The 25,936-nt window shown below is 51.5% G+C and overlaps 11 protein-coding genes across 11 annotated transcripts; 6 read left to right on the top strand and 5 right to left on the bottom strand.

The window, feature by feature from the left end:
• Nucleotides 1–930: 930 nt before the first annotated feature.
• Nucleotides 931–2,493, top strand: N7539_001032 (putative MFS monocarboxylate transporter; the record flags this gene model as incomplete). The annotated part of the gene is made up of 3 exons (XM_056930636.1): nucleotides 931–1,127; nucleotides 1,208–1,445; nucleotides 1,573–2,493. The coding sequence occupies 3 exons, from the start codon at nucleotides 931–933 to the stop codon at nucleotides 2,491–2,493; spliced, it is 1,356 nt and encodes a 451-aa protein (XP_056794929.1).
• Nucleotides 2,494–3,407: 914 nt separating this feature from the next.
• N7539_001031 (uncharacterized protein) lies at nucleotides 3,408–3,858 on the top strand (the record flags this gene model as incomplete). The annotated part of the gene is made up of 2 exons (XM_056930635.1): nucleotides 3,408–3,536; nucleotides 3,628–3,858. 2 exons carry the CDS (start codon nucleotides 3,408–3,410, stop codon nucleotides 3,856–3,858), a joined length of 360 nt encoding a protein of 119 aa, XP_056794928.1.
• Nucleotides 3,859–4,331: 473 nt separating this feature from the next.
• On the bottom strand, nucleotides 4,332–6,248 carry gpi16 (GPI-anchored transamidase subunit GPI16; the record flags this gene model as incomplete). Its single annotated transcript, XM_056930634.1, has 3 exons — nucleotides 4,332–5,362; nucleotides 5,421–5,815; nucleotides 5,881–6,248. 3 exons carry the CDS (start codon nucleotides 6,246–6,248, stop codon nucleotides 4,332–4,334), a joined length of 1,794 nt encoding a protein of 597 aa, XP_056794927.1.
• Nucleotides 6,249–6,624: 376 nt separating this feature from the next.
• Nucleotides 6,625–7,643, top strand: N7539_001029 (LUC7 domain-containing protein; the record flags this gene model as incomplete). The annotated part of the gene is made up of 3 exons (XM_056930633.1): nucleotides 6,625–6,667; nucleotides 6,770–7,101; nucleotides 7,179–7,643. Coding segments are annotated over 3 exons (840 nt in total), but the record flags the coding sequence as incomplete, so codon positions are not given.
• Nucleotides 7,644–8,219: 576 nt separating this feature from the next.
• On the bottom strand, nucleotides 8,220–10,877 carry N7539_001028 (uncharacterized protein; the record flags this gene model as incomplete). Its single annotated transcript, XM_056930632.1, has 2 exons — nucleotides 8,220–10,729; nucleotides 10,871–10,877. The coding sequence occupies 2 exons, from the start codon at nucleotides 10,875–10,877 to the stop codon at nucleotides 8,220–8,222; spliced, it is 2,517 nt and encodes an 838-aa protein (XP_056794925.1).
• An 855-nt stretch (nucleotides 10,878–11,732) lies between these two features.
• N7539_001027 (uncharacterized protein) lies at nucleotides 11,733–12,488 on the top strand (the record flags this gene model as incomplete). Its single annotated transcript, XM_056930631.1, has 1 exon — nucleotides 11,733–12,488. The coding sequence occupies one exon, from the start codon at nucleotides 11,733–11,735 to the stop codon at nucleotides 12,486–12,488; it is 756 nt and encodes a 251-aa protein (XP_056794924.1).
• A 170-nt stretch (nucleotides 12,489–12,658) lies between these two features.
• Nucleotides 12,659–14,485, bottom strand: N7539_001026 (uncharacterized protein; the record flags this gene model as incomplete). Its single annotated transcript, XM_056930630.1, has 2 exons — nucleotides 12,659–14,358; nucleotides 14,416–14,485. 2 exons carry the CDS (start codon nucleotides 14,483–14,485, stop codon nucleotides 12,659–12,661), a joined length of 1,770 nt encoding a protein of 589 aa, XP_056794923.1.
• Nucleotides 14,486–14,763: 278 nt separating this feature from the next.
• On the top strand, nucleotides 14,764–15,768 carry pre9 (proteasome core particle subunit alpha 3; the record flags this gene model as incomplete). Its single annotated transcript, XM_056930629.1, has 4 exons — nucleotides 14,764–14,787; nucleotides 14,862–15,046; nucleotides 15,127–15,545; nucleotides 15,629–15,768. 4 exons carry the CDS (start codon nucleotides 14,764–14,766, stop codon nucleotides 15,766–15,768), a joined length of 768 nt encoding a protein of 255 aa, XP_056794922.1.
• Nucleotides 15,769–16,775: 1,007 nt separating this feature from the next.
• Nucleotides 16,776–17,012, bottom strand: N7539_001024 (uncharacterized protein; the record flags this gene model as incomplete). The annotated part of the gene is made up of 1 exon (XM_056930628.1): nucleotides 16,776–17,012. The coding sequence occupies one exon, from the start codon at nucleotides 17,010–17,012 to the stop codon at nucleotides 16,776–16,778; it is 237 nt and encodes a 78-aa protein (XP_056794921.1).
• Nucleotides 17,013–21,100: 4,088 nt separating this feature from the next.
• On the top strand, nucleotides 21,101–21,574 carry N7539_001023 (uncharacterized protein; the record flags this gene model as incomplete). Its single annotated transcript, XM_056930627.1, has 1 exon — nucleotides 21,101–21,574. One exon carries the CDS (start codon nucleotides 21,101–21,103, stop codon nucleotides 21,572–21,574), a length of 474 nt encoding a protein of 157 aa, XP_056794920.1.
• Nucleotides 21,575–22,074: 500 nt separating this feature from the next.
• On the bottom strand, nucleotides 22,075–25,225 carry N7539_001022 (sulfite reductase subunit alpha; the record flags this gene model as incomplete). The annotated part of the gene is made up of 2 exons (XM_056930626.1): nucleotides 22,075–22,926; nucleotides 22,976–25,225. The coding sequence occupies 2 exons, from the start codon at nucleotides 25,223–25,225 to the stop codon at nucleotides 22,075–22,077; spliced, it is 3,102 nt and encodes a 1,033-aa protein (XP_056794919.1).
• Nucleotides 25,226–25,936: the final 711 nt, after the last annotated feature.

The raw sequence follows: 25,936 nt of genomic DNA, 5'->3' as shown, positions 1-25,936 counted from the left end.
CAAAAGTGCGAGTGTTGGACTTGAGGACGTGTAGTCCCTGGACATCACTTCTCATACGATCTACATCTACTCGCCGCTCGGGAACGAACATAGTGAATAGATCATATTATGGCATCTACTAATATGAGTAAGATCATACATGTAATAAATATTCTTCGAATGACGTTTGAACAGACCATCAAAAAGGCCCGTGAGACTGTTGTATAAGGTAGTATACATGATCTAATGAGCCGGGGCCCAATAAATACTCCAATATCTACAGCTACAGTAAGTTGAAGACTACCTGGAGGGCGTTGACACTCTAAGCTTACTGCATGGGTATATGGAGTACCATGCCTTCGTTCTGATGATTCTAGGCGCTTCATCGGAGCTCTCCGTGACAGTCCTGGTGACCAACCTTGGAAGTCGGCAAGCTCCTAGTATCAACAGACAGCCTTGGTACTGTAACCAAAAGCTTATCTGAGAGGTGACAAGCCTCTGGTACCTAAAGCAAAAGATCACCTCGAACTGGTCTTGCCTGTCACTGATGCACTAACCATCTTTGGCTTGTCCCAATCTCAGGAAAGACAGAGCGCCCGGTAGAGCTCGGCTATTGATTACCGATGGAGCCGAGTCTGACTCTGGCTGAACGGCCCCTCAATTTACCCCAATGTCTCCTCATGATTCGCGACTAGTAAGGTACTTAATACTCACTAGGAGACTGTCAACACTCAACGAGTCAACACTACTCAAGAGAAGACGGTACCCCCAACCCAATGGAGACGCTGAGTGACTTTCCCCGTGGGGTAAAAGCTTGGAAGAGAAGTGCCCGTCAGCCGATCTGAGGAAAGAAATAAACCTAGAACAATCGTCTGGTTCCTACTTCCTTCGCGAGGAGATGACTGTTAGTAAACTTCGCAAGAGAGAGACTACTGTTCCTGGCATCAAACTATGAATGAGAAAGCCGCATCATGTTCTATCCCAAATAGCAATGAGCGAGTCGACAACGATCGACAGCTGTCCCCTTCGCCGCCGCTAGGACTCCCACCCCCATCAGTTCAGCTCGATGATCACGAATCAATGATCGACGGGGGCACGGTGGCATGGATGAATGTGCTTGCTGGTTTCTGCGTATTTGTGAATTCATGGTGAGTATGTATCTCGATTTGGGGTTTCTTACTCTCATGCTCTCCCATTGAAGCTCGAGACCTGTACTCACACTTCCCAGGGGCGTGTTGACTACCTTTGGCGCCTTTCAAGAATATTATCAGACCGAGTTGCTGACCGATCAGTCGCCTTCGTCCATCTCGTGGGTGGGCAGTGTTCAAGCAACGCTGATCCCTATGGTTGGCATCATCTCGGGTCCGCTGGTCGATTCGGGCCATGTTCGACCTTTGATAACCATGGGCAGTTTTCTCACAGTCTTGGGCTTGATGATGACCAGCATTGCGACGCGGTATTATCAGGTGAGTCTTACTATATTGCCTATTTTTCTCCTCTCGATCACCCTCTTCTCGGTCACTTCTTTCCGACTCTCATGTTCACCATTGATCATCCCATCTCACTAAGAGGTTCTCCCATCAATACAACTAGGTCCTCCTAGCACAAGGATTCTGCGTCGGCATCGGCGGTGGCATCAGCTACATTCCAGCATTGACCATGGTCTCGACCCGCTTCACCACTAGACGGCCGATTGCGATTGGCATCGCCTCGGTAGGATCAAGCGTCGGGGCAGTCGTCTTCCCAGTCATGTTTCGTCAACTACAGCCTCGAATTGGCTTCCCCTGGGCCGTGCGAAGCATCGCATTTGTAGCGCTGCTCACGGGGTTGATTGCCTGTGTGATCCTCTGTCGCCAGCATCCACCCAAGACTCGGGCCCGAAGTCTGATTGACTGGACCGCCTTTGGCGAATGGCCGTTTATGTTGTTGTCCGTGTCCCTGACCTGCGTCATGTTAGCCTACTATGTGCCCATCTTTTATATCGCCTCGTATGCTCGCACTGTGGTCCACACGACGACGAGCCTCTCCTTTTATATGGTCGCCATTGTGAATGGCTCGTCTGTCATTGGACGCATCGTTCCTTATCTCCTGGTTCGCTACGTGAATCCCATGACAATCGTGATTCTCGGCGTGACGGGCTCGGCGATCGCCATGTTCACCTGGGTTGCGGTTTCAGATCTGCCCGGTTTCATTGTGTGGGCGTGCTACTGGGGTAGCTTGAGTGGGATTCTAGTTACCGGGCCGACCTCGATTCTGGCACATCCCGTGTTTTGTCCCGATATCAAGTATATAGGGACCCGTCTCGGCATGATGTGGGGGATCTCATCCTTGGGTTCGCTAGCGGGCACTCCAATCGCCGGGGCACTGGTGAATCTGGAGACGGCCAATTTCTTACATGCCCAGGTCTTTGCAGGATGTGTCATGGTGGGTGCAGTATCGTTGCAATTGTGGCCATTTGTTCAAACACGCCTGTATGATCGGAATCATCGGCCATCGCCAAGCCAGACAGTATGAAGTCCAGATGTTACCGTCCGGAGCTTTTCAACCACCTCCCAATGAACCGCTCTTTAAGGACAGTATACAGGGACACGGTCACCACACTAAGGTGATTCAACCACTCTTATGGGTTGTTCTCAGAAGAGCGCTTTTCGTCATCTCAGTTCACCAAACGGATCTTGTTTCTATGGTTGATCCCGGCGACGCAAGCTTGTGGGGTTCTTCAGTCTGGACGGGGTCTCCGAAGCCAGCATACGATCAAGATATAACAAGCTGTGCCGGTTGTGTCTTGTTCCCCGGTTCAACGATGTCCCGTGCTCCACTCTTCGAGGCAGATGGTTCCATCTGGGCGCTTTTTCAATCTGCATCACTATCTTGACCCTGACAGCAGGGTTCAACTTCGTGATGATACTCTTTTATTGTAGTATCAATGGCAGTCTGTGAAAGTGAATGTCCAGGTTAAAATGTAGTCAAATCGCAGTGAATCGACTTGGCCGGAATCGGAGTTAATCCGGACGAGCGTGTGTCTTCGCTGCCTTTCCCCCAGCACCAGGCGGGCACCAATCAGGATACAGTACCGGTCACCACGACGGAGCAGCTCATGATGACTTCATCGACGGCATTTCAAGAATCCGTGGAGGATGAGGTCAAAGTCACCGATGATGGATCGATGTGCAGCTACAGGATTGGAGTAGGAATGCTAGATATGATTCGATCATGGTCATTAAACTCGCTACTACTACTGACTCCGCTGTCTTCCGTCACCCGGTGATCCAGACAGAATTTATTTGATATTCCTACATTCTCCTGCTGTAACTATACTCCTCCCTTTACGTTACTACTCCCTCTGCGCAATAATCGCTTTCCACAAAACATACAATTCCGAGCACTTTTACCCATTCCATCCCAGACCAGAGCATAAACACACCACCATGTCTGAAGCCGAAGGTCGTTCTCACGCCCGCTCAGCCGTCTCTGGCGGTTCAGGTGTTGAATCTACCCCAGCCAACAACGTCGGTGCAGGCGACAGCACCCGCGATGAAGGCAGCGGTCATGTCGCAGTACGGGATCCTTTCCATCTCTGAATTCATCTCCTTCCCACAGTTCGAATCATCAAGTCATCGCCCCGTATCTAACACGCTTCATCCACAGGCTCCCAATCTGGCTTCCACCAAGGGAAGCTTTCTCGGCCTGACGGACCAAAAGTCTCGAGCAGAGAACAACTTCATGACGCGCGCCGATGAGGCCGCGGGCGTCAAGGGCCCGGTTGCAGGAAACGATGGGACCTGCGCCACGGAGGATCACAGCTTCATGGCCCAGAAGCCCGGAACTTCGGATACCCTTCCGGGTTGGGATGCAGTGAAGAATGTCATTTCGAGGTAAACTCTTTCTTCCTCTCTGTCGCTGGACCTCTCTCGTGTTAGCTGAGGTCTTTTTGAGCCACGTTGAGAAAGGCATGACTGACCTGATATTGCGTGAGATCAGCGCGACTGGATCGTCGTAAGAATGGTTAGAAATGCAGGGTGACATGAATCAGTTGCGGCTTTAACGATTTGTATTGAAGTGTTTTATCATGAATAGACGATATGAGATGAATGTTTGAATCTTCTGACTAGGACGGGAGGCGCTTCGCAAGTTTGTTGCTTCGTGATAACAACAGCATGTAGAATTGACGGCTTGTGGTAGGTATCTACCGAAAGTATTGAGCATGATGACCCTGTCATGCAGACCGGCGAATGTAGGACTATACTGGAGCGATGTGCTATGCTCTAATACCGCGGACGTAACCACGCCAAAATTCATGACAAAAAGTCGTGTGGTTTATAAGTTACAAGGTGATCGCAATTGGCAACGAGTTATTCAACTTTAGTCTGCTTCTTTTGCAGACGATCACGGAGGACAACGACTTTGCTCAATATCCTCCCCTTGAGTGTCCGAGCGCCCAGGGCCCGCGCCTCGTCGACCGAGACAACTCGTCGCACGAGAATGTTGAAAACGGTGCCAAAAGCAAGTGCAATGACGGTGCTCGTGAGAATGATAACGTTGTATGGCATGCTAAAGTCTGGAGTTGGCAGGGGCAGAAGCAAACTGGTCGATCGGATGTAGATGGGGGCGGCATTTGGCGCGCTCAAAATTCGGATCACAGCAGGTGCGACATTGAATCCACGGTTGGCGTCGGGGGGATACTCGGTGTATCTTAAGATTGCTTTCTCAAAGTCGTAGGTCAGGGTAACGGTGGATGCCGCCGGGACGGACAGCGACAGCTCCAGCTGTGTCCCACGCTCACGATCAATAGCGGGCCGATAGAATGTTCCCGTGACAAGCTCTGATGCAGGTATCTCGCGTGATGTACCGTTCGCGTCGGTAATTTTAGCTTGAAGCGTGTGCGTATAAGGCCGCAAATACCACGGGAGCGATTCAAAGATGATAAAGTCGACATGGGCTGTCTTGGAAGGATTGGCGAGAATCATACGCATGCCACCACGCTCCTGGCCATGCCCGACAATGGTCCGTTCCGCGTGAAGAACAGGCTCCTCAAGGGGAACCTCCTGCTGGATATCTTGCTCCTGGACAGACAGGTCAAATGGCTGGGAAGGCGAAAGGGCGTAGCAGCGCGTATATCCATCTGCTTTTCTGTGCTCTACCACGCCCTCGGAGTACGATACTTGGCGCTCATCGGGCACTCGGAGACAGATAGGTTGTTCACTCTCACCCTCCGAGGCAGCCAGAGGGCAAACTCCGTTGAGCGTTCGTCCGAACACTTCCTGCAAGCTCCAAGCTCGCCCGCTTGCCTTCTCAAGCGGGTAACATGTGTCGTCAGAATTGTATGACTTGGAAGGGTCACAGGCCAGTTGATCGTTCGGGACAGCACGCGGAATGGGATTCGCTACTAAGGGTCAGCATATACTTGAGCGACTAGGGAAAGGTGTCTGAGGGTGACTGACAACGAGATCTCTTAGATCGCTCGATGTCCAGAACCATATCTACAGTCTGTTCGATCTGGACGACACAGTCACCGTCCGCAGGGCAAACAGGCCGCGTGTCGACGGACATGCTTTGCCATGCGGCATCGAACAACTTGTGACCGTCGAAAAGGGTCGAAATTCCAGCCTTGCCTTTACAAGGAAGCAATTTCAGGAACGGTGTAAGATTCTCCGTACACACCACTTCTCCAGGGAGGGTTCCATGAAGCAGGTGCAAGTTTTCCAGACGCTTGTGGTCGCCGGTGGGTTCGAATGAGACGACCGGGCGAGTTGTTCGGGTCGAATCAATGAAGTTTAGTGAGGCACAGAACAGGCCGGACAGCGATTGTGTCAAAGTAATCCACTTCGCGAAAGCTCTAAAGTTCTTCATTAGATCTTTGCGGATGTTCGCCAGTCCCAATCGGACGAAGAAGAAGCTCACTCTTCATCATCGGCTGCCTCTATCCACGCCCAAAGTTCGACACCAGTGCCGCCTTCCTTGCTCCCATTCCAAGGCCGAGACCCCCAATTTTCGGCGTCCCAGCGCCCAGTCGTAAATCGGAGGTGAAGCTCCTTTGTCGAAGCATGCTGCAGGATCTGGCCTAGGGCGCGGGGGAAGTATTGGAAATGTTGATTGTCGTAGGACTGCTGGGAGGTATTGCCCCGGAAATTGAAGGAGGCGAGCAAAGATGACTGAGGAAGCGGCTGCAGTAGCAAATGTTCGCTATAGTCTGGTGATGCCGAGGTCGCATGGCTCCATAGCGCAGAGGCCAGCGCCAGTGGGAGAGAAAGGTATGAGGAGACCCTCATCACTTCATACCGGAGCTCGGTCTGCGGCGCCCCTGGTCAGAGAGATACTCGAATAGTCGACTATCCGGGGACGCAGCCTTCGAGTCTGTGGACCTTCTTTGCTATTTCTAGCTCACAGCGTCACCATTAAGAGCCCTGCGAATGTGTGAATAGTTTTGGCATTGGACATCGAGTGTCATCCAGTCAAGGTACCAGGAGCTGTTTGTTGAATAGTCCATCTGGTCCATTGATGAACGCGCCTCACCGCTTTCGGCATGGCCGAACACTGGCGTCGAAAACCCGCAACAGCCAATGTTAGCAATCATTTCTCTTGAATCTGAACAGCTATCCAAGCGTGCTGCCATCGTTTCTATAAAACTCAGAGACATCATTCAGCATGGCGGCGGAGCAGCGAAAGTTGCTGGAACAGCTCATGGGAGGTAAGCGTCATACAAAATCGGAGCTTTTCTGTAGTTGACAATGACTGCGTGCATATTCCCCATTTTCACCAGATGGCGAGCTAACATCTTATCCATGAACAGCTGACCAGCTCATTGGAGGTGGCGCCCAGGGTCGCAATTCCCAGCTGGCGATCACGGACCCGAAGGTCTGCCGGTCCTACCTTGTCGGGACCTGCCCACACGATCTCTTCACTAATACGAAGCAAGATCTTGGACCCTGCCCGAAAGTGCACAGCGAAGGACTGAAAACCGAGTACGAGACGGCTTCACCAGCTGAAAAAGCAAAATGGGGCTTCGAATTCGACTACATGCGCGATATGCAAAAGTACATTGACGATTGTGACCGACGAATTGATACAGCGCAGCGTCGTTTGGAGAAGACGCCGGATGAGATTCGCCAAACCAATAATTTGGTATGTGTCACATTTCAGAAAGTCCACGCGACTCTTACGGATGATACCTGACTCACCTGTTCTTTACTATACAACAGCTCAAGCAAATAGCCGATCTCAACAACACAATCAACACAGGTCTCCTCGAGGTCTCCGTTCTCGGAGAGACAGGATCTGTTGCCATGGCTCTTGGGGAAATGCACAAGGTCCGAACGGCAAAGCAACAAAAAGACAATGCCGAGCGCGATCTGAAGCTGCTCCAGGATACCTCAGGTCCGTCCGGCCACCAGAAGCTCCAAGTGTGTGACGTGTGCGGCGCCTACTTAAGTCGACTCGACAATGATCGACGATTGGCGGATCACTTCTTTGGAAAGATGCACATGGGTTACTCAGACATGCGAAAGGGATACAAGAAGCTTAGCGCTGAACTCAAGGGCCGGGCACCGCCGGTTCGACACCACGAAGAAGAAGATCCCTACAGCGCCGGCGGTCGGTCTGGTGGGCGTGGTCCAAGATATGGCGGCGGCGGCGGTGGAGGAGGATTCCGGCGGCGAGGTGGAAGGTGGTAGGCTGCATTGTCTTACTTCTAGGACCTTCTCATCTTCGGTCTCTTTTCTTTTTGCATAGCGCAGGCGTTTTTGAGTGGTGATGCTTCATGGAGAGAGAGTACACCATGCTATGGAGTCAAGCAAGACCACCATTCCAACTGTATCAGATACCTTAAATGCCAATTCATGGATATTTGAAAGAGCTTGTGCTTACACACCAAATTTCGTGGCTCAGATTATTAGTCAACATTTGATAGAATATGAATATATAGTAGATCAGACCTAGAGGGTTGAAAACTCATACGCCTCGTGTCGCCCATTTAAAAGAAACAGAAAAAGGACAAAGGCATGTCTGCAGCAATGTCGTTGAACCAGGCATTTGGTAATCAAAAGATGTGACCTTGCAAAAGATGTAAGGTTGATATGGATTTCCACATCCCTCTACACATATGTAAAGGAGGGGTAACAATGTAGGTAATTTATTCTAAATATCCAACACCAGTGACCTTGCCAAGTCACAAACACCGTGCACAACTGTACATATCACAAGAGACTGGGGCAAGAAAGAGAAAACTCATATCGTAAAGTACGTCAAGAAGGAATGCGGCCGTTCGCCTGCGTTTCAAACAATGCCTGCATGAGGGCATCATAGCTGGCAGCCGCAGCGGGCTGTTGGGCTAGAATATCACGAACGACGTTCAGCTGTGCAACGTCCACGTTAGGTGCCGTTTTCAAGAGCTGTTGAATAGCAGGTGAGTTGACTTGCGCTCCGAGAACTTGAATAGCTGCGGCGATTCCTTTTAGACCTGCCTGATCTTGAGATTGAGGCTGATACCCAGGGCCTGTTTGTGTAGCAGTTGGTTGGGCGTATGGGGCCGAGCTTGAGACACCTCCAACTGGGGGACTGGGCTGTGGCATTGTGGGCTGGAGTGTTGAATCGTGTGCGGGGGTAGTCGATGATTGCTGCTGAGGTAGAGAAGCAGCAGGCATTGGACTTGCAGAGACAGCAGATTCCTGGCTGGGACGATGGGAAGGGGGCGGTAAAGACGACGAATTCGATTCACCCGTCTTGACAACAAAAACAACCAGAAGCATTCGTTCACTGATACTGTCCTCAAGTTTGTTGTTCTCTAGCAACTCAATGAACTCGGGCTTGGTCGTGGTGCCAGCTTCGATAGGAATGATGTAGGTATCCTTCACTGCCGGTAAGGGATGTTTGCCAATGACACCATAGCGTGATCGATTTTGGAAGTAATCAAAAAGCTTATCAAAACCTGCACGATCTGCTGGCAACTCCGGATAGCTGATGGCAATGACAGAGACGTCTGTAGAGGAACTAAAGCGTAGACCACAAAGGTAGCTGCTGGCAAGCTGAATGTCGATACGACCGTCAACCATCAGACTTGAGGGCGCCAGCTGCGACCATGGAATCCGCCCACTCAACTCTGCACCTCCGACGTGCTTAGCGGTGGAAGAAAACTCCGAGACCGGAATCATTGCCACCTTACCGCGCCAGACGATGGCGTCGTCACCGAAGTCTTTGGGCGAGTAAGGTGGAGATTCAGGCTCTTCGTCGCGGAGCAGCTGGTCAATCTCAGCGTCAGCCTGAACCTTGCGTCCGTGGGGCACAGGTTCATCAATGTTTGCTGTGACTTCCGGGAAGACATGGTCATGATGCACACCAGATGGCGACTGCCCACGGCCGTGATCATTTTGCGACCCATTACCCCTTGGAGTCAGAGGACTGTGATCGTCCCGGGTTGGATCAGCATCCATGGCCCGGCGTGGACCTGCAGAGAAAACAGACTCCGTTGCGGCATTGTGGGTTTCATCCTCCACAAGCTCCTCTCCCTTGTGTGTCCGTCGAATCCGAGGTCCTTCCTCTTGAACAATGATATGTTGACGCTCGGCTTCCCTCTTGATTTCTGCATCCTTCTGCTGCAGCTCTTCGCTGGCCATGTCCTCGGCTTTCATCTGAGCCAAAGATTCTGGAGACAGATTCCCTGAAAGCAGGCGGTCCCTTAGAGAAGGATTCTTCTTGACGTTGAAGAGAATCGTCCGCAGCTGCAGCTTGTATGGTTCCGAAGGTTCGCCCGCATCGCCGCAAAAGCTGCGGTACATAGCATCCTCGATAGCTGAGCCAAGTCGATGCGCAACACTTTCGACCGACTGAATCTTCAGCGACGTTGTCGAGCCTTGCTTTTGAGCCAATTTGATCTGGTCTACAAATAGCTTGACAAGTGCCGTAGCCGCACTCTTACGAGCGGAGTTCTGAAGAGTATCAACCGAAACCTCGGGCAGCGTTTCCATAGGTGACTCTGCTTTAACATTCTGAGCCGCAAGAGATGTAGCTTGAGGGGTGACTCGCTGTTGCTTGACTTGAGGGCCCTGTAGACAGCGATATGTTAGCATTCTGGTACTAGTAGCAGGCGGCGGGCCATTGACACATACAGATTCGGTCTCAACACTGTCCTCAAGCTTGCGCTTTGTAGTGCTTGATCGTCGGGAATCAATGAAATGGCTATTGTTTTCAGGCTCAGCGGATGCAGATGCGTCGATAGCTGCTGCTGGGCCTGGACCGGGGGTGGCAGATGTTCCTGCTCGAGCCGGAGTACTACTCTCAGCCTTTCCTTGGCTCTTCCTGCCGCCCTTTTTACCCTTCTTTCGCTTCGCTTTCTTTTCTTCGGCCTCACGACGACGCTTCTCGGCAACTTCTTCCCAAGGCTTCTCGCCCCTGGCAATCTTTTCCAGAAGAACCTTGTGATTTTCGGGCTTGCATTGCTCACAGTAGTAATGGTCCGGTTCTTGACCCTTGGCAAAGGTCAGACCCATGCAGTCGTTGTGCTGCCAGGCAGAGCATTGATCGCAACAGATCATATCGCGTTCAACGTCCTCTTCCTCCTCATATTCGCCGCAAATACAACGAATGATTTCCTCCTCTTCTCCATCGCTAGGACCTGGTGTGGGCTCGGCGGATGCCTTGCTTGATTTGTCTTTCGGATCTTTCGGGCTTTTGCTCTTGCCTTTCTTCGTGGGTGCATCGGGTAGTTCGAGGTTCTTGTGTTGGCCTTTGGTGGCTCGCCCGGAGCGACGGGGTTCATCTGATTATGTTGTCAGTGTGCTGTTCCATGGCAACTTTGTTATTGTCCTGCAGCAGCCGCTGCCGCTGCCGCCTGTCTCTTGCTTCGCATAGAGACTAGTGATGCGGCCGATTGAAATAGACGATATGTACGATTGCTTACCCGCCATGATATGAGGAGCTGAGAGGCTCAGATTGCCTCTGTGTTCTACAGCACGATGAATCTGCAGTTTTTTGGTCTTGCTCAAGATAGGATATGAAGCGCACTTTGTCCCCAGTGATCTCGATGATTCGACTGCCTACGGGTTCAAACGGGGCTTAAATGATACGCGAGAAAAGACGCTCTAAAGACGTCGATGTCCGGGCCTCTGTATTACTTGATGCCCTGGAGCCAGCCAGATATACTGGCTGCAATATAGCCCTCGTACGAAGACTGCAGTAATGCGCCGGATCTGGAAGATTTGTTTCACCTGGCGCGATGTTGTCTTGCGCGTTGGGCGCGACAACTGCTGGAGCGGGGTCGCGTGACTGGGGAGAGCGCGGGCTTTCAACGATACTGATGAGTAGGTGACAGGTCGTACAGGAAAAAGGATTGCGGTTTGATGTTGGAGGACTTTAGATGTGAACGAGTTGACTTTCGGGGGCAGAGGCGCATTCGAGTAAAGAGATGAGAAGATTGAGTGAGAGAAGGCTGGATCAACGAAGGTTGAAAATGGGTAAGCGGGTTGCTACTGTTAGTTAGTTAACTAGTTAGACTGCTGCGGGAGCGGCTTATGTCAGTACTCACGTGACTACACGGCGGCGACGCGGCGCGGCGTTGCAGGCGCTCAGCTCATAAGCTTCTCCGGAGTTAACATTCCCCACCGGATGGCAAAAATCCACTTTTGACTATTCAACTAAGAACTATCCGCAACTTCATATCCCTGCGACTCACACTTGAGCGGCTTGCCTACCTAACAACATTCTTGCACTACCGACCTGACTGTTCGAGTACTTAAGCGAATCATAATTGACTGTCGCGAACAATGGCGGACGTGCGATCACTACTCCGGAATGAATTAGCTTCCCGCAAGGGCGCGTCACAACCCAATACGACCGGCAACCGTGTCAGCAAGAAGCGAAAGGTCGACCACAGCGATGGCGTCATGCACAAGAAGCTTCGATCCACGGATCTTGAGTCTGTACAAGCTGCGGTCAACGTACAGGCTCGTGCCTCTAATCCGGATGTTACTGTCGGCGAGGACATCATCGAACGTGTCGATGAGGATGAGCCCATCGGCCCTGAGCCTCCTTCTCAGCCGGAAGAAGATGTTTCTATGACTATGAGGACAGAATTTCCGGCCGACTCTGCACGGGAGGTATCGTCACAGGCCGTCGATGAAGATGAATGGGCTGCATTCGAGCGTGAGGTTGTTGCTCCTACAAAGACGAGCAATGTTCCAGCTGTGGTCTCCGCACAAGCCACGATCGTTGCCGCCCCCGTTACGACTGAAGAGCTAGCTATGCAGCAACAGAGCGAGCGAATCTCAAGCACAAGATCTCGAGAGGCGGAGTTGGCAGGTGAACGCGAGGATGCAGCTCGGTTTCTGGAGGAAGAGTTTGATGAGATGGACCAACTTGAAGAACGAGTTCGCAGATTGAAACAACGAAGGGAAGAACTACGACAGAAGCGTATCTCGGAGGAGACTACAGATACTACTGTGGCCGATGACCAGCGGGTAGAGGACAGTGGGAGTGAAGAGTATGAGGATGAAGACTGGGATGATTGGCGATTCAAATAACTCCAGCCTCTTTACGAGAGACGACCTTTAGAAAAGTATCCGATAGAGACTACCTAATACATTGATACCCGACAAATGTACCGCGGAGGGCAATTCCTGGAGCGAGGGTTGAACTGTGGTGTTTTCATTCGTGCTGCACCCGGACATTCATGATAATGTTTACATTATACTCAATTGTGACGGCTTGAATCTTCGACGATATTGCTTGGCTGGGGATCGTCGATTTCCATATAAGCACGGAGACCATCTTTTCGAACTTTCATAGCCTCGGCTATCTCAGCTTCGCCTTCCCGTAGAAGATGCTTGCCGCGAAGAAGCTCGCCACGCTGTCTCCGTTTGTCTTCTTCAACGCGTTTCTCTCGATCCGCAAGTGCTCTCTCCCGCTTCTCTCGTTCTTTTTGTTTTCGATCATGCTCCTCTTGCTGCTCTGCGGTCATTTGTTGCTCCGGCGGGGGCGGCAAAGTTGAAATAAAAGCTTCGATGAGCGGCGTTCGGATCTTTCGAGGAACCGCGATGTATCGAACATCAGTGACGACCATCGACGGGAGGGCCTCGCAGTTCGATAACCTATTGAGAGCGTGCAGTGGCACCGCTTTGAGAAGTGCTGAGAGATCGGTTTTGCGGGTGCTTTCAGGAAGTTTTAGCTTGGCAACATAGTCGCGATATAGCTTTTCGCGATCTTTGTCGGAAAGTTGGGAATTCCTCATATCTGCTTCCTTTCTATACTTCCTCTTGAATTCAGGCCAGTATAGCTTTGGTGTAGCAAATTCCTCGAGGAAAGCCAGGTACTTGATCCGTGGATCCTCTTTCTCCTGTTGCTCCTTTCGAGACTGCACATCCTTAATGCGGTCTTTACTCCATCTTGAGAAGATTTCCCGGCGAGTCCTCATATTTTCAGGAGCAGTGTACCTTGAATCGTCAATGATACGCCCCTCCTCAAGGATTTTCTCCCATGTCGAAAAGGGGTTGACACGATAATCGTCAAGCAAATCACGAAATAAAGCTTCTGCGTCCGCCTCCGTCAGCGGGAGGCCTTCAGCTCCTTCCTCCCAATCATCGCCGGGCTCGCCGTATTCGCCAGGTTCCAGGCCATAATCTTCTCCCATAGCTGCCAATTGATAATCCATATCCTCTTCTGTGAATTCCAGTGGCTGATCTGTTTTGTCGGGGCTCTCAGTGCGAGCGCGCTTTGACACTTGGCCATGCTCCTCGTCGTCGTCCTCATCATCGGTGACCTCGACCTCTTCGTACTCCTCGCTGTCCTGAGCATGTGAAGAGATTTCTTCACGAGTCTCGTTCACAGTTCCCGCACCTGACACATTTGAGGGTTGTAAAGCTTCTGTGGCCCCCTTTTTGGTTTCGTCCGCCTGTTCCAATTCGTCGCCGCGCTCGACTCTCTCCTGCTTCTCGCGCTCTAGCCGGTCGTATTCTACGACGCCCTTCAGGACTTTCTCTGGAAATTTCCAGAAGCTCTCATTTGTCTCTGGGTTGTGTACAAACCGTCGGCCCAACTTGGTCTTCACAAGAACCCATGGCGCACAGTGAGGGATTGCGTGCTTGGACTTTGGCCGATCCCGTGCGTCCCGCTGCCCTCGGTCTTGATATCCCCTCCCACCACGGAATCCGCCACTAGTATTTCCGGGTTTGTGCTGGGTTTGGCTATGTTGCGCGCTGCCGGGGCTAAAACCTGCCGGTCCGTACGGCGTTGACGAGAATGGTGGTAGAGTTTCGGGTGAGTAGAAAGGAAGTGAATGCGTAGATCCGGCGATGGGCAGTACAGGCGCACTTGGTTGGGCACTTTGTGTGCTCTGAGATTCCGGTCTCTTGTAGGTGGATTGCTTTGTGGACGCATTATAGTAGTACAAATGACCTGGAATCAACGTTAGTTAGCTTGTTCAGCGCTCGATCTCGCGGAAGCGGAACTAACCTGAAGGCGCACGATGTTCCGACCACCCTGGAGGCAGAGGCGGTGGCGGATTGTACGTAGATCTCAGCATGATTCTGGGGAGTCGATTGTTCGAAATTTCCTTGCGTTTAAACCACCTTGCGGCCTCGGCATGGAGAGCTCGACGAGCTCGTTGGATGCTTTTTCGGATGAGGTGAGGTGGTCCGAGCTTGGCGGATGACAGAGGACGCGCCAGGGCGGGTTGCCTGGACCTTCCCAGAGCTCAATGTTCCGCCTCCAACTCCGGAACTCTCATCTATCTGCTGCAATTGCTCCATTTCCCAAGCTCTTTGATTCATAGACAACTTTTCGCATCGAGGGCTGTGCAACATGTCTCGACGTTATGACTCACGGGTATGTCCAGCATACTTCGCCTTGGGGATTGCAGCCAGACCGTGGTTTAGCTAACATATGATGACCTGGAAAAGACAACCATCTTCTCCCCAGAGGGTCGGCTCTATCAGGTCGAATACGCCCTAGAGGCTATCTCACATGCTGGCACTGCTCTCGGCATTCTAGCCAAGGACGGCATCGTCCTTGCTGCAGAAAGGAAGGTGACCAGCAAGCTGCTGGAGCAGGATACCTCAGCCGAGAAGCTGTACACCATCAACGAGTACGTCAGGGAACAGTGAAAGCTGTGCCTACCAGGCTCATCATGGGAAATTGTTTGTTTGGATGCTGACTGCAAACTAGTAACATGATCTGCGCGGTCGCTGGAATGAACGCCGATGCCAATATCCTCATCAATTACGCCCGTCAAAACGCCCAGCGCTACCTCCTCACCTACAACGAAGACATTCCCTGCGAACAGCTAGTGCGCAGACTCTGCGATTTGAAGCAAGGATATACTCAACACGGAGGTCTCCGCCCGTTCGGTGTCTCTTTCATCTACGCTGGCTGGGACCATCTGCGACAGTTCCAATTGTACCAGAGCAATCCCAGTGGTAATTATGGCGGGTGGAAGGCCACAAGTGTTGGCGCCAACAATGCCAGTGCGCAAAGTTTGCTCAAGCAAGACTACAAGGAGGACTCTACTTTGCAGGAGGCATGCGCCATGGCTGTCAAAGTCCTCAGCAAGACGATGGACTCGACAAAGCTGAGCAGTGAAAAGAGTAAGCCGGTCACTTTGCTCACATTTTTTGCGAAAGAAAGATTTGCATGCAGCTTCCGCTAACATCTTCTTACACCATTATAGTCGAATTTGCAACCGTTGGGCAGACCAAGGATGGCAAGATTTACCATCACTTGTGGACAGCTGACGAGATCGACGCCCTTTTGAGAGAACAAGGGCTGGCCAAAGTGGATGACGAGCCCGAGGCCGGAGAAATCAAATAGAATGTGCTTCCCTTCTTAGCCTCAAGGATGCAGATATCTGAATGATTGAGATACGTCTTCACCCTCATACTCGGCCCAATATATGCTCCAGTTCATGCGGATGCCATTCTTCTCCTCCTAATGTTAAGGGTCATTACTTTCGAGTAAGGCAGCTCTCTTGGAGCTTGATTTTAATTGAGAGCATCCTCGCGGAAGATTGACTTGGGTCCATTATTGACTGCTTCGTCGCCAAACAGTGAGGCCATAGTCTGATTAATGTAAAGCCAGCTGCCAATTGTGGTAACTCAACTCGCATAGTTGCAGCGGTTAGAGTAAATCAAAAGTACTGATAGGCATACCTTGAACCTTTGAACCTGGCCGTCTCGTACCACGCACTGTCAATCACCGTAGTTCTCAAGTCCGGTCAATATCCGGGGCCTGTGCTTCCTGCCATAACTGCCATTCCACGTGACAAGAGGGGCTTTACACATCGAGCCCGCATATCGACTGCACTTCATCCCTCCGCCAACCGTGCAGCTATGAAACTGAACTCGCTCAAACGAGTGGACAGACATGAGCTACCAACGACATCTTCGCCTGTGGATAGCCGTGCATCAGAATCTCCTAGATCTGGCAACCAGACTGGTTCTTGGGCTAGCGAGCCGCTTACCCCAATGATATGGGCGCTTACGACGTGACTAGCCCTCATCCACCTATTCAGCAACTGATCTAAGCCTGTGGTCTTGAGGAATTTTTCTGCTTCGCAGCTGCTTCGCAGCCAATGAGTGAGGACAAATATTAAATTGTATTAGAAAGGCATGCTTCAAGCTAAAATCAATCACTGCGTCGAATCCAGCCCTGATGTCACAAAATATGCTTGCGCGGTGAAACCTGAAACACTATTTCCAAACTTCCAGCAGATGGAGCCAAATCAAAAAGAGTCAAGACAATCAACCACTCAACAAAACAGCATCAAGTATACAACCAACCCCACAAACGCCGCCCAGTTTTGGTGGACGACGAGGGGACTACCTCAGCAATGTGCGCCGACGGTCCTCGCGCTCGCGTTGCAAGCCCATGATCTCCTTGTCGAGCTCCATGATGAGTTTGTGGCAATGGTCAATCGAGGCTACGAGGTTGGATCCCTCCCTCTTCCATCGCTCCAAACGATCAATTTCGGCGCTTCGTCGACGAAGTTTGGTTTCAATCTTCTCACAGAGCCGACATTTACTATTCGCGTTCTCAGTGAGGTTCACCAATTTCATGCCGCAGGTCTCGCCAGTGCGATATTCATAGTTGCACCGATGGGCAAAACTGGTCCAGCTCCAGTCCCCACACGAGAAACGTCTTTGATTGTAAAAGCACATGTCCTTCGGATGGTCAGTGCCAAGTCAAGTTTTGGTTTTGCCAGGGTCCACGTACTCTCAGACCCAATGCTTTCGTTTCAGGTCTTCAGGGGTCTTTCTTCGATTGGCTTTAGCTTGTTGTCGAAGTTCTCTTGATAGATAAATGGTCTCTTCGACTGGAATTTTTGGAAAGTTCTGCGATAGATCGAAAACAAGAGAGCTTCAAGAGCTGCAGAGCAGATGAAAGACTGTGCAAAAATGACCAATTGACCTGAGCTGACTGCTCGAAACGATGAAACTGAAACACGAGCTGACTGCTTTGAGTATCAAACTGTGAGCTGGTGGTTCCAAGGGCTCTATTTATGCTCTGGTCGACATGATCATTCCACGGCCTTGGCTCTCGTCGATTTTCAAGACCTTCACGAGATCGACATTTGATGCAGTGGGACGGCTCATAGTCCGTGTCTCTCGATCACTTGAAAGAGACCATATCAGCCTGCTTGAGGCCAATCCGGTTGGCTACGATTGATTCCGGACGGGTGGAGAATATGAGGTGCCCAATGTTTCCCGGATGGCAATTGCCAGGGTAAGTGAACACTTCGAGATGCATGCTTCGCTTGGGCATGATGATTCACAATGAAAGTATAGTGGCTCAATGGATGGCTCTTCGCTATCCTTTTCCAAAATCCAGCTCCTGCAGCCATGCTCTCGCTGTTGCATTTCCCCGCTTCCATGTGCATAGAGTTCGCATGGAATGTCATTCCGGTGATCGTGTCGCGTTCTGAACGGAAGACCATGCATATCCTAGCAACTCCTTGTCTTTGCCAGCTGTCGAGTTCAGGCCTTTTCCAGGCCCTATCATCTTCCGGGACACAATCTTGTCCAACTAAGACGACACTTGAAACTGGGGACAGATCAGACAATGCGTGGTAAATTCTCTTTACCTTGATTTCAATTAGGAGCCAACTAGCAAGTCTCGGGCTTTCGCGAGGCATCCGCCATTGGCTTTCTCCCTCAATTTTCAAAGGACCGTAACACCACGAACGGGTCAAGATCAACATCCTTTACCGACAGGAGACATCTGTCCAGTGTTACCGTCAATGTGATTGCCTGCAGATGCATCTCCACATCACTGAGCCATTCGACAAGGCTCCACCATTGCATTAATGCAGCAATGTTTGCGGTCAATTAGTTCAAAGTTCGCATCGACTTTTCAAGTTTACGGGTGTCTCTGTGCTTCTCAGGTGTAGATGCCGAACTGTTTGGTCAAGGACGCCGAGATTGGGGTCTGATCCTCATCCTGCACTGTGCCGTGAGTTTCCGCTCCGTGTTTCTGGGCCAATAGTCCTGCACGCGAGTGGCAATAGTCGCGTCACTGAGGCTCTGTCAATGGTACATTGTACTTGCGAGGATGCCGGTCTCTTCAATTGGGTTTTCTATCGATCACCCGGGAACTGAAAAAGAAAAGTTCCACTTTCGTTCAGCTGACTTGTTCCGCCTGCAAGAACCGAGTCTGGCATCTGTTCATGCTTCCGTGAATGGCCCAAGGATGTTCGTTCATTGTCTGGGGCGCAAATGATAGGATCAGGGAGTCGCGCCAGACTCATCGTCGACGCGAACCTTCACTCTTCCGCATATTGCTCAAGCCCATGCAGCTGCGCAAGAGCTCGGAGACTCTGACGTGGCACTTGCCCTTTGGCTCGATAGTTCGACTGCCTGGGATTGAACATCGGCTGGGAGGATTGTGTATCGAGATGTTCCCGTTACTCTGCGCTCTAGGTGTGATGGACGTGGACTGAGTGGCCAGGTCGGAACCCCTGCCTCTTCGCAGTGACGTGAGAGGTGATTCACGCCAAACCCTAGTTGAGAGGTGAGGTGGCTGCATCGCGCAAACGCCCATTTCTGATCAAACTCCTGTGGAAAACTGATAGAATGCCGACTTCTTCGTGTGATAGACCAGGAGCCACCGCCCCCCGGTGAAGGTTATTACCTAGAAAGGCAATGCCGATCCATGATCAAGATTATCGGGTTTGGATACTTCCATTACAATCGAACTTGGTGAATGACAGCAGCCAGCCTCGATGAGCGTGACGGTGAGTGCAGAGTTCACAGCATCGGAGCAGCGAATCTGAAGCCATCCTCAGGATATCATCGAATCAGCTTCCCAAATTTCCTGCATTTTTGCCTCTTGCCCCGTCTTAAGCACCATCCACAGATGCCTTTCTCCGAATAGGGTGAGTCTGAACTGCTAGTGAGCAAGGATCAGATCCCAAAAATGGTGGTCCATCGCGGCGATTTCCTGCCCAACACGTGAAATTGTTAAAACCGCTCCCCCTCTTTTCGTGTTTCTCCGCCATCAGATCTTTTTCATTCAACGAAAGTTGACCCTTCTCAGGCCTGGCTGACTCAATTCATAACGTTGAAATTGAATTTCTCGACCCGCATACATGCTTCCACTCCGCTGGGCCCTTCTGGTCCCGTGATCTCAAAGCGGACGGAGGCTCCCGTACCTTGTGCGTACAGACGTCTTACCTGCAACAAATCGTGGTCTTCGACCTCAAATTTTGGGACCCAAAGGACCAAAGCCACTGTTGGTGGGTAAGACCCAGACATGCACATTGGCTTGAGCTCCGGAGAAGCATCTCTGGAAGCCGGGCACTGTGCCCAATCATCCTGTCGAGCATGCTCTTTGGTCATCTGCAGCTAATCAGCCACTCCCCACCTCTAGGGGCCAAGTGTGCCCTCGTATTTGCAGGAATGGGTCGTTTCGGCTAGATCAGGCCGAATTGGACACTGCAGTGAATATCTGCCACTGCAGGTCCTACTGCAATGATCATTGGCTGACAGTCACTAGATCATGGCTCTTGAGACTTTTTTTAATCCAAACCACAGACTGCCATACTGGAAATTTCCAGGCCATCGCGTTCTCGAAGCGGCTTTCCTCCCTGCGGTTTGTTTTGCATAACGTCTCCAAGTTGTAGTTACTTGTAAGTCCCATCATTCAATTGCAATCGCGATTCATAGACGACCTTCGTGCCTGGATCTGTCTTATGCACGGTACGCTTGGTATCTCGAGATATATGATGTTCGTATAGAGCAGACTGCCTGCGTTTGTCGTCCTGAACTTCAGTAGAATGAGTCGCTGAGTCTCTGTTGTGAAGTGGTAGCGATTCAGCATTCCCAGGAATGTAACGGAGCAAGCACCTTGGTGCAAAGGATGTCACGCAACAACAAGTCACCGGATATCGATAGACATTCCATGCGCATTGACTCACCAGATGCTGACATTATTGTTCCATACCCTGTAAGCCCGTCACGAGTGGAGTTGGAAGCGCGATCCAGCCCATTGCCTTTACTAAGAGTTTGTCATCTCCTCTACTTTGCGACCAACATGTATTGAGTCCAACGACGGATTGTTTACGTGGCAGTACGTAGGGCCCTGTCTCAGTGAAGAGTCAGTCAGTCCTCTGGGCGTATTTGTCGGATAGTGACACTCCTGTCTATGAGGATGGATGTCTTCAATATGTTGTAGTGATCAAAGGGTCTGTTCGGAAACTTGAAAGCATTTCTTTTCTTCCATTCTCGCCTATACCTTCTCCTACGAAACACATGATGAGAATATGCATGCAAGCACCTGCACTTTGTGCTGTATACTGTATAACTGTATAGTAATCTGAACATCCCGCTCCCGTTCTACTGAAGCTTTGTAGGCGGGGATGAACCAGAACACATTCTCCACATTTACCTCCTTGGGTTGCGTCGGGAATGACGTCACCATGATTGGCTCTTTCTTTTCGACCTTACCTACCGTGACACTCGGAACAAGGCATTCGACACAAAGCTTCGAAAACATCTTCATCTTCTTCTAAGTGAATGACACTTTCTCTTTCCATTGAAAACAATCCACTCGCAGTGATTCGGAGGCCCCCTACAGAGACATCTTCCGCAGCTGAAACATCAAGTCTACGCTCTACACTCTCAGATCGCAATTGATACCAACCCACACGATGATGCGAAAGAGCCTCATCCTGAGCGCTCGACACGGCATTCGGCCAATCCAGTCCGTCCACTCAGCGATTTGGGTGCCCCGCCCTGCTGCCAATTGCCGCACCTTTATTGTTGCGCCTCGCTTGCTCAAGGATAGCCGAGACTTTGACCGCGAGAAGCTTGACCCTCAGAACACCGAAGCGACCAACACTGCGACTCACGACGAGATCGCCAAGCACGACACGGCCTTTGACCCTTCCACCACCAAGCCTGAGAGTGAGCTGGAAGCCACAGAGCAAGAGTCGCGGACGAAGGGCGAAAAGGGAACCCTGAACATGAGTGCTGCCAACAAGGAGGCGAGCAAATGGAGAGGAGCCCAGGAAGGAGGACCTTCGCGCAATGCGGGCAGAGACGCTTCGAGTCAACGCGGGCACCCTAGCAAGGGCAGCAAGATCGACGTGAAGGAAGATGGTACTCATGTGTCTCGTCATTAAGCGTAAGATGGGAGTTTTTCGAAGTATGGGCCGATCAGCATTTCTTTTACTTTTTCTCATGTCTCATGTCATCTAGATATTTTCAAGTCCACGGATCAGTGGCTATAATTGACAAACTTTGTACAATCTTCAAGTGAGTGACTTCCAATAACTGTGGATTGACCGCTGAATCCACAATCATTCCAAGCGAGATTCTTGGGCCGACAAGGGGCCGTCCTGTCAACTGAATCGGAGTATTGCAACGACATTGATAGTCACGGGCACTGGAGTTAAACGTGAATGAAGGCGATCGCTTGTAGACGGCGAGACGCAAGGTGCGAGGGATACAAGGTTACTGATGAAAGTAATACATAGCATTTACAGTATAGCACTCACGTATGTCATTCAAATTCATGATTCTTTTGCAAATGGGTCTATAAACAAACAATCAAAAACGGAGCAGACAGGAAGAGATGCAGCCGCCTGCCTCTCCGTGGTTTTCACGATGGCCAATGAAATGTCTAATACACCTCCAGAACGTAACGTTCCTCATCCTTGAGCTTCTCAATCTCCTTGCGCGTGTCAACCTTCTTGCCAGTGCTCTTGGCCTCAGTAGCGATAGCTTCCTCCAAGACTGCGGTGACATCAGGAACCGGCCAAGTGGGACCGCAAAGGTAGAAGGCGCCCTCCTCGCGAATGTAGGCTTGGATGATCTCGGGCAGAGTCTGACGCATACGGTCCTGGATGTAGATCTTCTCAGGCTGGTCACGAGAGAAGGCCGCTCCCAGAAGAGTGATGACACCAGCAGCCTGGTAAGCCTCCCACTCCTCACCATAGCAGTACTCCTCGCGCTGATGGCGGGAGCCCATGTATAGCAGAACAGAGCCGATCTCCTTACCCTGGGCCTTTTCAAGGGCACGGTGTTGGACAAAGGCTCGGAAAGGTGCAAGACCGGTACCCAGACCAGCCATGATCAAAGGCTGAGTAGACTTGGGAGGCAACTTCATGACACTGGACTTGACGCTGACACTAACGGGCGTGCCAGGCTGAAGGCGGCTCAGATAGCGAGTGGCAAGACCGAAGCGGTCACGGCCCTTAGGATCGGTCCAAGTAACCGCAACAATCATCAAGGCGACGATGTTGGGGCTGACCTTCTGGCACGAAGCAATAGAGTACTCACGACGCTTCAAAGGCCCGACAAGACGCACGATCTCATGGAAGTCCGGGTGAGCAGAGGGGTACTCGAGAAGAACATCGGCAAAGGTGATCGTGTCAACCTCGGCACGACGCTTGAACTCCACAGCGCCATCGGGGCCTCCAAGGGTAAGGAGATCGGTCTTCTCCTTCTGGTCGGTGGCAAATTCAGCGAGAGCCTCATAGAAGCGCTTAGGGGGGACGGCCGAAGATGTCAACGTTCTGCACAAGAGCCTGGTACACAGTGCGGTTCTCGAGCACGGCGGGATCCTCACGGCGAGCCACCTCTACAATAGCATCGGGGTTCAACCCGTAGAACTTGATGAAGTTCATCACGTCCTCGGGGTCGTTCTCGGCATGGACACCCAGAGCCTCTCCGATGTCGTATGTCAAGCCAGAATCACCCAGATCAAACTCGATATGGAAGATGTTGCGGTCATACGTGACAGGGGTGAGGCGCCGGTTCTCCTTGACGTGTACTGTGAAAGTCTTTGTGGACAAGTCAGGGCGAAGAGCGCTTCTAGTGCCAAAGGCTTCCTTGAAGGCAAGGCCACGGGCGGCAGTCTCCCAATCCTTGAGGAGAGTAGGGGGCTCGGACTCCTCCTTATCGAACGCAACAAAGCTATTGGGGTTGATATCCGCGGGCAGCTCGTTCACTTGGCTGGCATCCTCAGACTCCTTCCAGGATGCGGGAATCTCGATTTCCCGCAAGATCTTCTCGAGTTCCTTGCTGACTTTCTCCAACGACTCTGCATTGATGGAGATGGAAGCCAGCTTCTTTATGGCGATACCCTCTTGAGCGGGAAGGGCAACACGGATGAATGCGGCTTGAAGAATCTCGCGCTCCAATGATGAGTCCTCGGCGATAGTTGGGTCGACGACGAAGAGCGAGATGCCTCGCTGGGTCACGGCAGTACGGAAAGCCACGGGCAGCTTCTTCTCGAGATCCTCGTCTTTGACGCCGGGGGCATTAAGAATAAGCTTACCGTTGTCCTTGATGGAGGCAAGGACATCGACGTCGTTGAGGAGAGCAATGTTACCAACATAAGAGACGTCGGCAGTCGCGATGGCGTAAGGAGCGTCGATGATCTTGGCACTCTTGCGGATGTCGACTCGGATAGCTCCACCCTGAATGAGGTTGTCGTTCACTTTGCTGACCGTGACATTGCTGGCAGAATCAGCAGCAAGGGCCTGGCTCAGAGTAACGGAAGCCTCATCAGTGACCGAGGTGTCAACGTCCCAGAAGATATACTCCTGAACAGTAGCAGGGTCCAGAAGCTGCAGAGGAGAGGATCCATTGCTGGCACCGTTGACAGGCAAAATTGGTTTGTCAAAGATGCGCTGGAAGGTGGCAGCAATGCTGACCAGATCCCATCGTTGAGCCCGAGAGTACTTGATCTCCTCGCACACTGCAGTATGTTCACGGTCGGTAGCGAAAGTCAAAGAGGCAAGGACGTCCTCAAACAGCGCAGAGTGCACGCCCTCCTCTTGAACGGATTGCTCGCTGGGAACCTGGCCAAGAACCCCCACAGTTCTGGTGGTCTTGGGAAGCACACGCATGAATTCTTCCTCGATAAAGGGGCGGTACACGCGGACATTGACCACACCAATGGGAATACCGTTCTTGGCGAGTGAGCGTGCAATCTGAGTCGCAAGGGCCGCCTCGACAGTGCCAAATACGACCAATACAGAGACAGGTTCTGCATGGCCGTGGTATTCAAAGGCACTGTAGTCGGTGCCCAGCTCGCCGTTCAAACCCTTCAGGATTTCCAAAAGCTTGCCCTGGGCATCAAGATGGCGGTTCCGAGAGTCATCGAGGGCTTTGCGAACAGCCTCATAGGTGCGGGTCACACCCTCCTTGTCCAAGACATCAATAACACGAGTGGTGTCACGGCCGACCCGGACACCGTCATAGATGTGGATTGTGGGCAAGACGGAGGCCAGCAAGGTGGTGAGAAGTGCCATGTGCTGGGACTCGTGAGCAGAGCCACTGCTGACTAGTCCCAAGCCAAGGTCCTCGGCCAAGGCGAGCGCTGAAACGTAGTCGGAAACGAGGCCCTCATCACTGGTGTAGTCGACGGCGGCAACGTGAGCAGCCACGGGGCTGGCGACGGAGTAGAGCAGAGAGAGCTGCTCCAACGCGGAACGCATGTATGGAAGGGTCGCAGAGGAAGCAACAATTCCCTGGGGAATATGACGTTTCTTCAGGTCGAAGTCCTGAGAGAACAGATAGCCCAGAGCCAGGTTCCCGGCACCTTGGCGAGTTTCCAATGTGTTCACGACAGGAGACTCGCCGTTGGTCTTCGTTTCCTGGGCAGCTGACCATTTGCGCAATGATGCATCGAGATCGAACGTCTCCGGGGAGTATGAGAAGATCTTGTCGCTCAGCAAATACGCCACTTGCTGAATCAATGTCTGGGCAGTTGTATAAGTAGGGCCTGCCAGATCAGACAGAGTAGTTGACTTTGGTACCGCCATGATTTCGACGGTTTTTCTTGTCCGATACTGCTTGAAAAGAAGCAAAAGTCGTACTAATTGACAAGAAAAGAAGTCAACCCACAGAAAAGAATCGCGCAAACGAAGAGGGCCATGAGACTTGGAAATCTGTCAGTCGTATAGTAGTAAACCCCCCAGACTATGTTGCCTAATCAGGACTAGCGGAGAGCACGCAATCACGCAATTTCGTTATCGATAAGTATTGCCGGCATCGGAAGGCGACTTTGTAGCTTATCGATAAGCAATGATGTGATCGGTGCATCCGAGGGGCTTGGCATCGAGGTCGGTACGACCGCCGAATCCCAAGAAGTGCACCCCCGGAACAAACGCATCGAACTCGAGACACTCAGACAGCAAGCTGAGAGGCCAAGGTTCCGTAGTCTGAATTGACTGTTGCTGTGGCTCTCAGGGGCATGATACCTGGTGCAGTAGGCTATATAGGAATCTCACGGGTCCTTTGGACCGATCATCAGGCAAGGCCTTTTGGAGTTTGTATGCATGGTCTTCTTGTATGCTGTTTTGGAGTGTCCTTTGGAATGGTCTTCTGGGATGGCCTTCTCACATCGAACTTTGCATGGTCTTTTTTTTGAATGTAATTCGACGCATCTTCCTCATGATCGTGCTGATAGTGTAATTCTTCTTAGATCAAGCGTATGCCACTATGTGGGTTGATCTAGTATCCTACATGAGAAT

The sequence above is a fragment of the Penicillium diatomitis genome (assembly GCF_028827545.1).
Source record: "Penicillium diatomitis strain IBT 30728 chromosome Unknown utg000001l_segment0_segment0, whole genome shotgun sequence".
Taxonomy (NCBI): Eukaryota; Fungi; Ascomycota; class Eurotiomycetes; order Eurotiales; family Aspergillaceae; genus Penicillium; species Penicillium diatomitis.
Note: the sequence above shows the minus strand (reverse complement) of the source record. Positions and strands in the feature narration are given on the sequence as shown.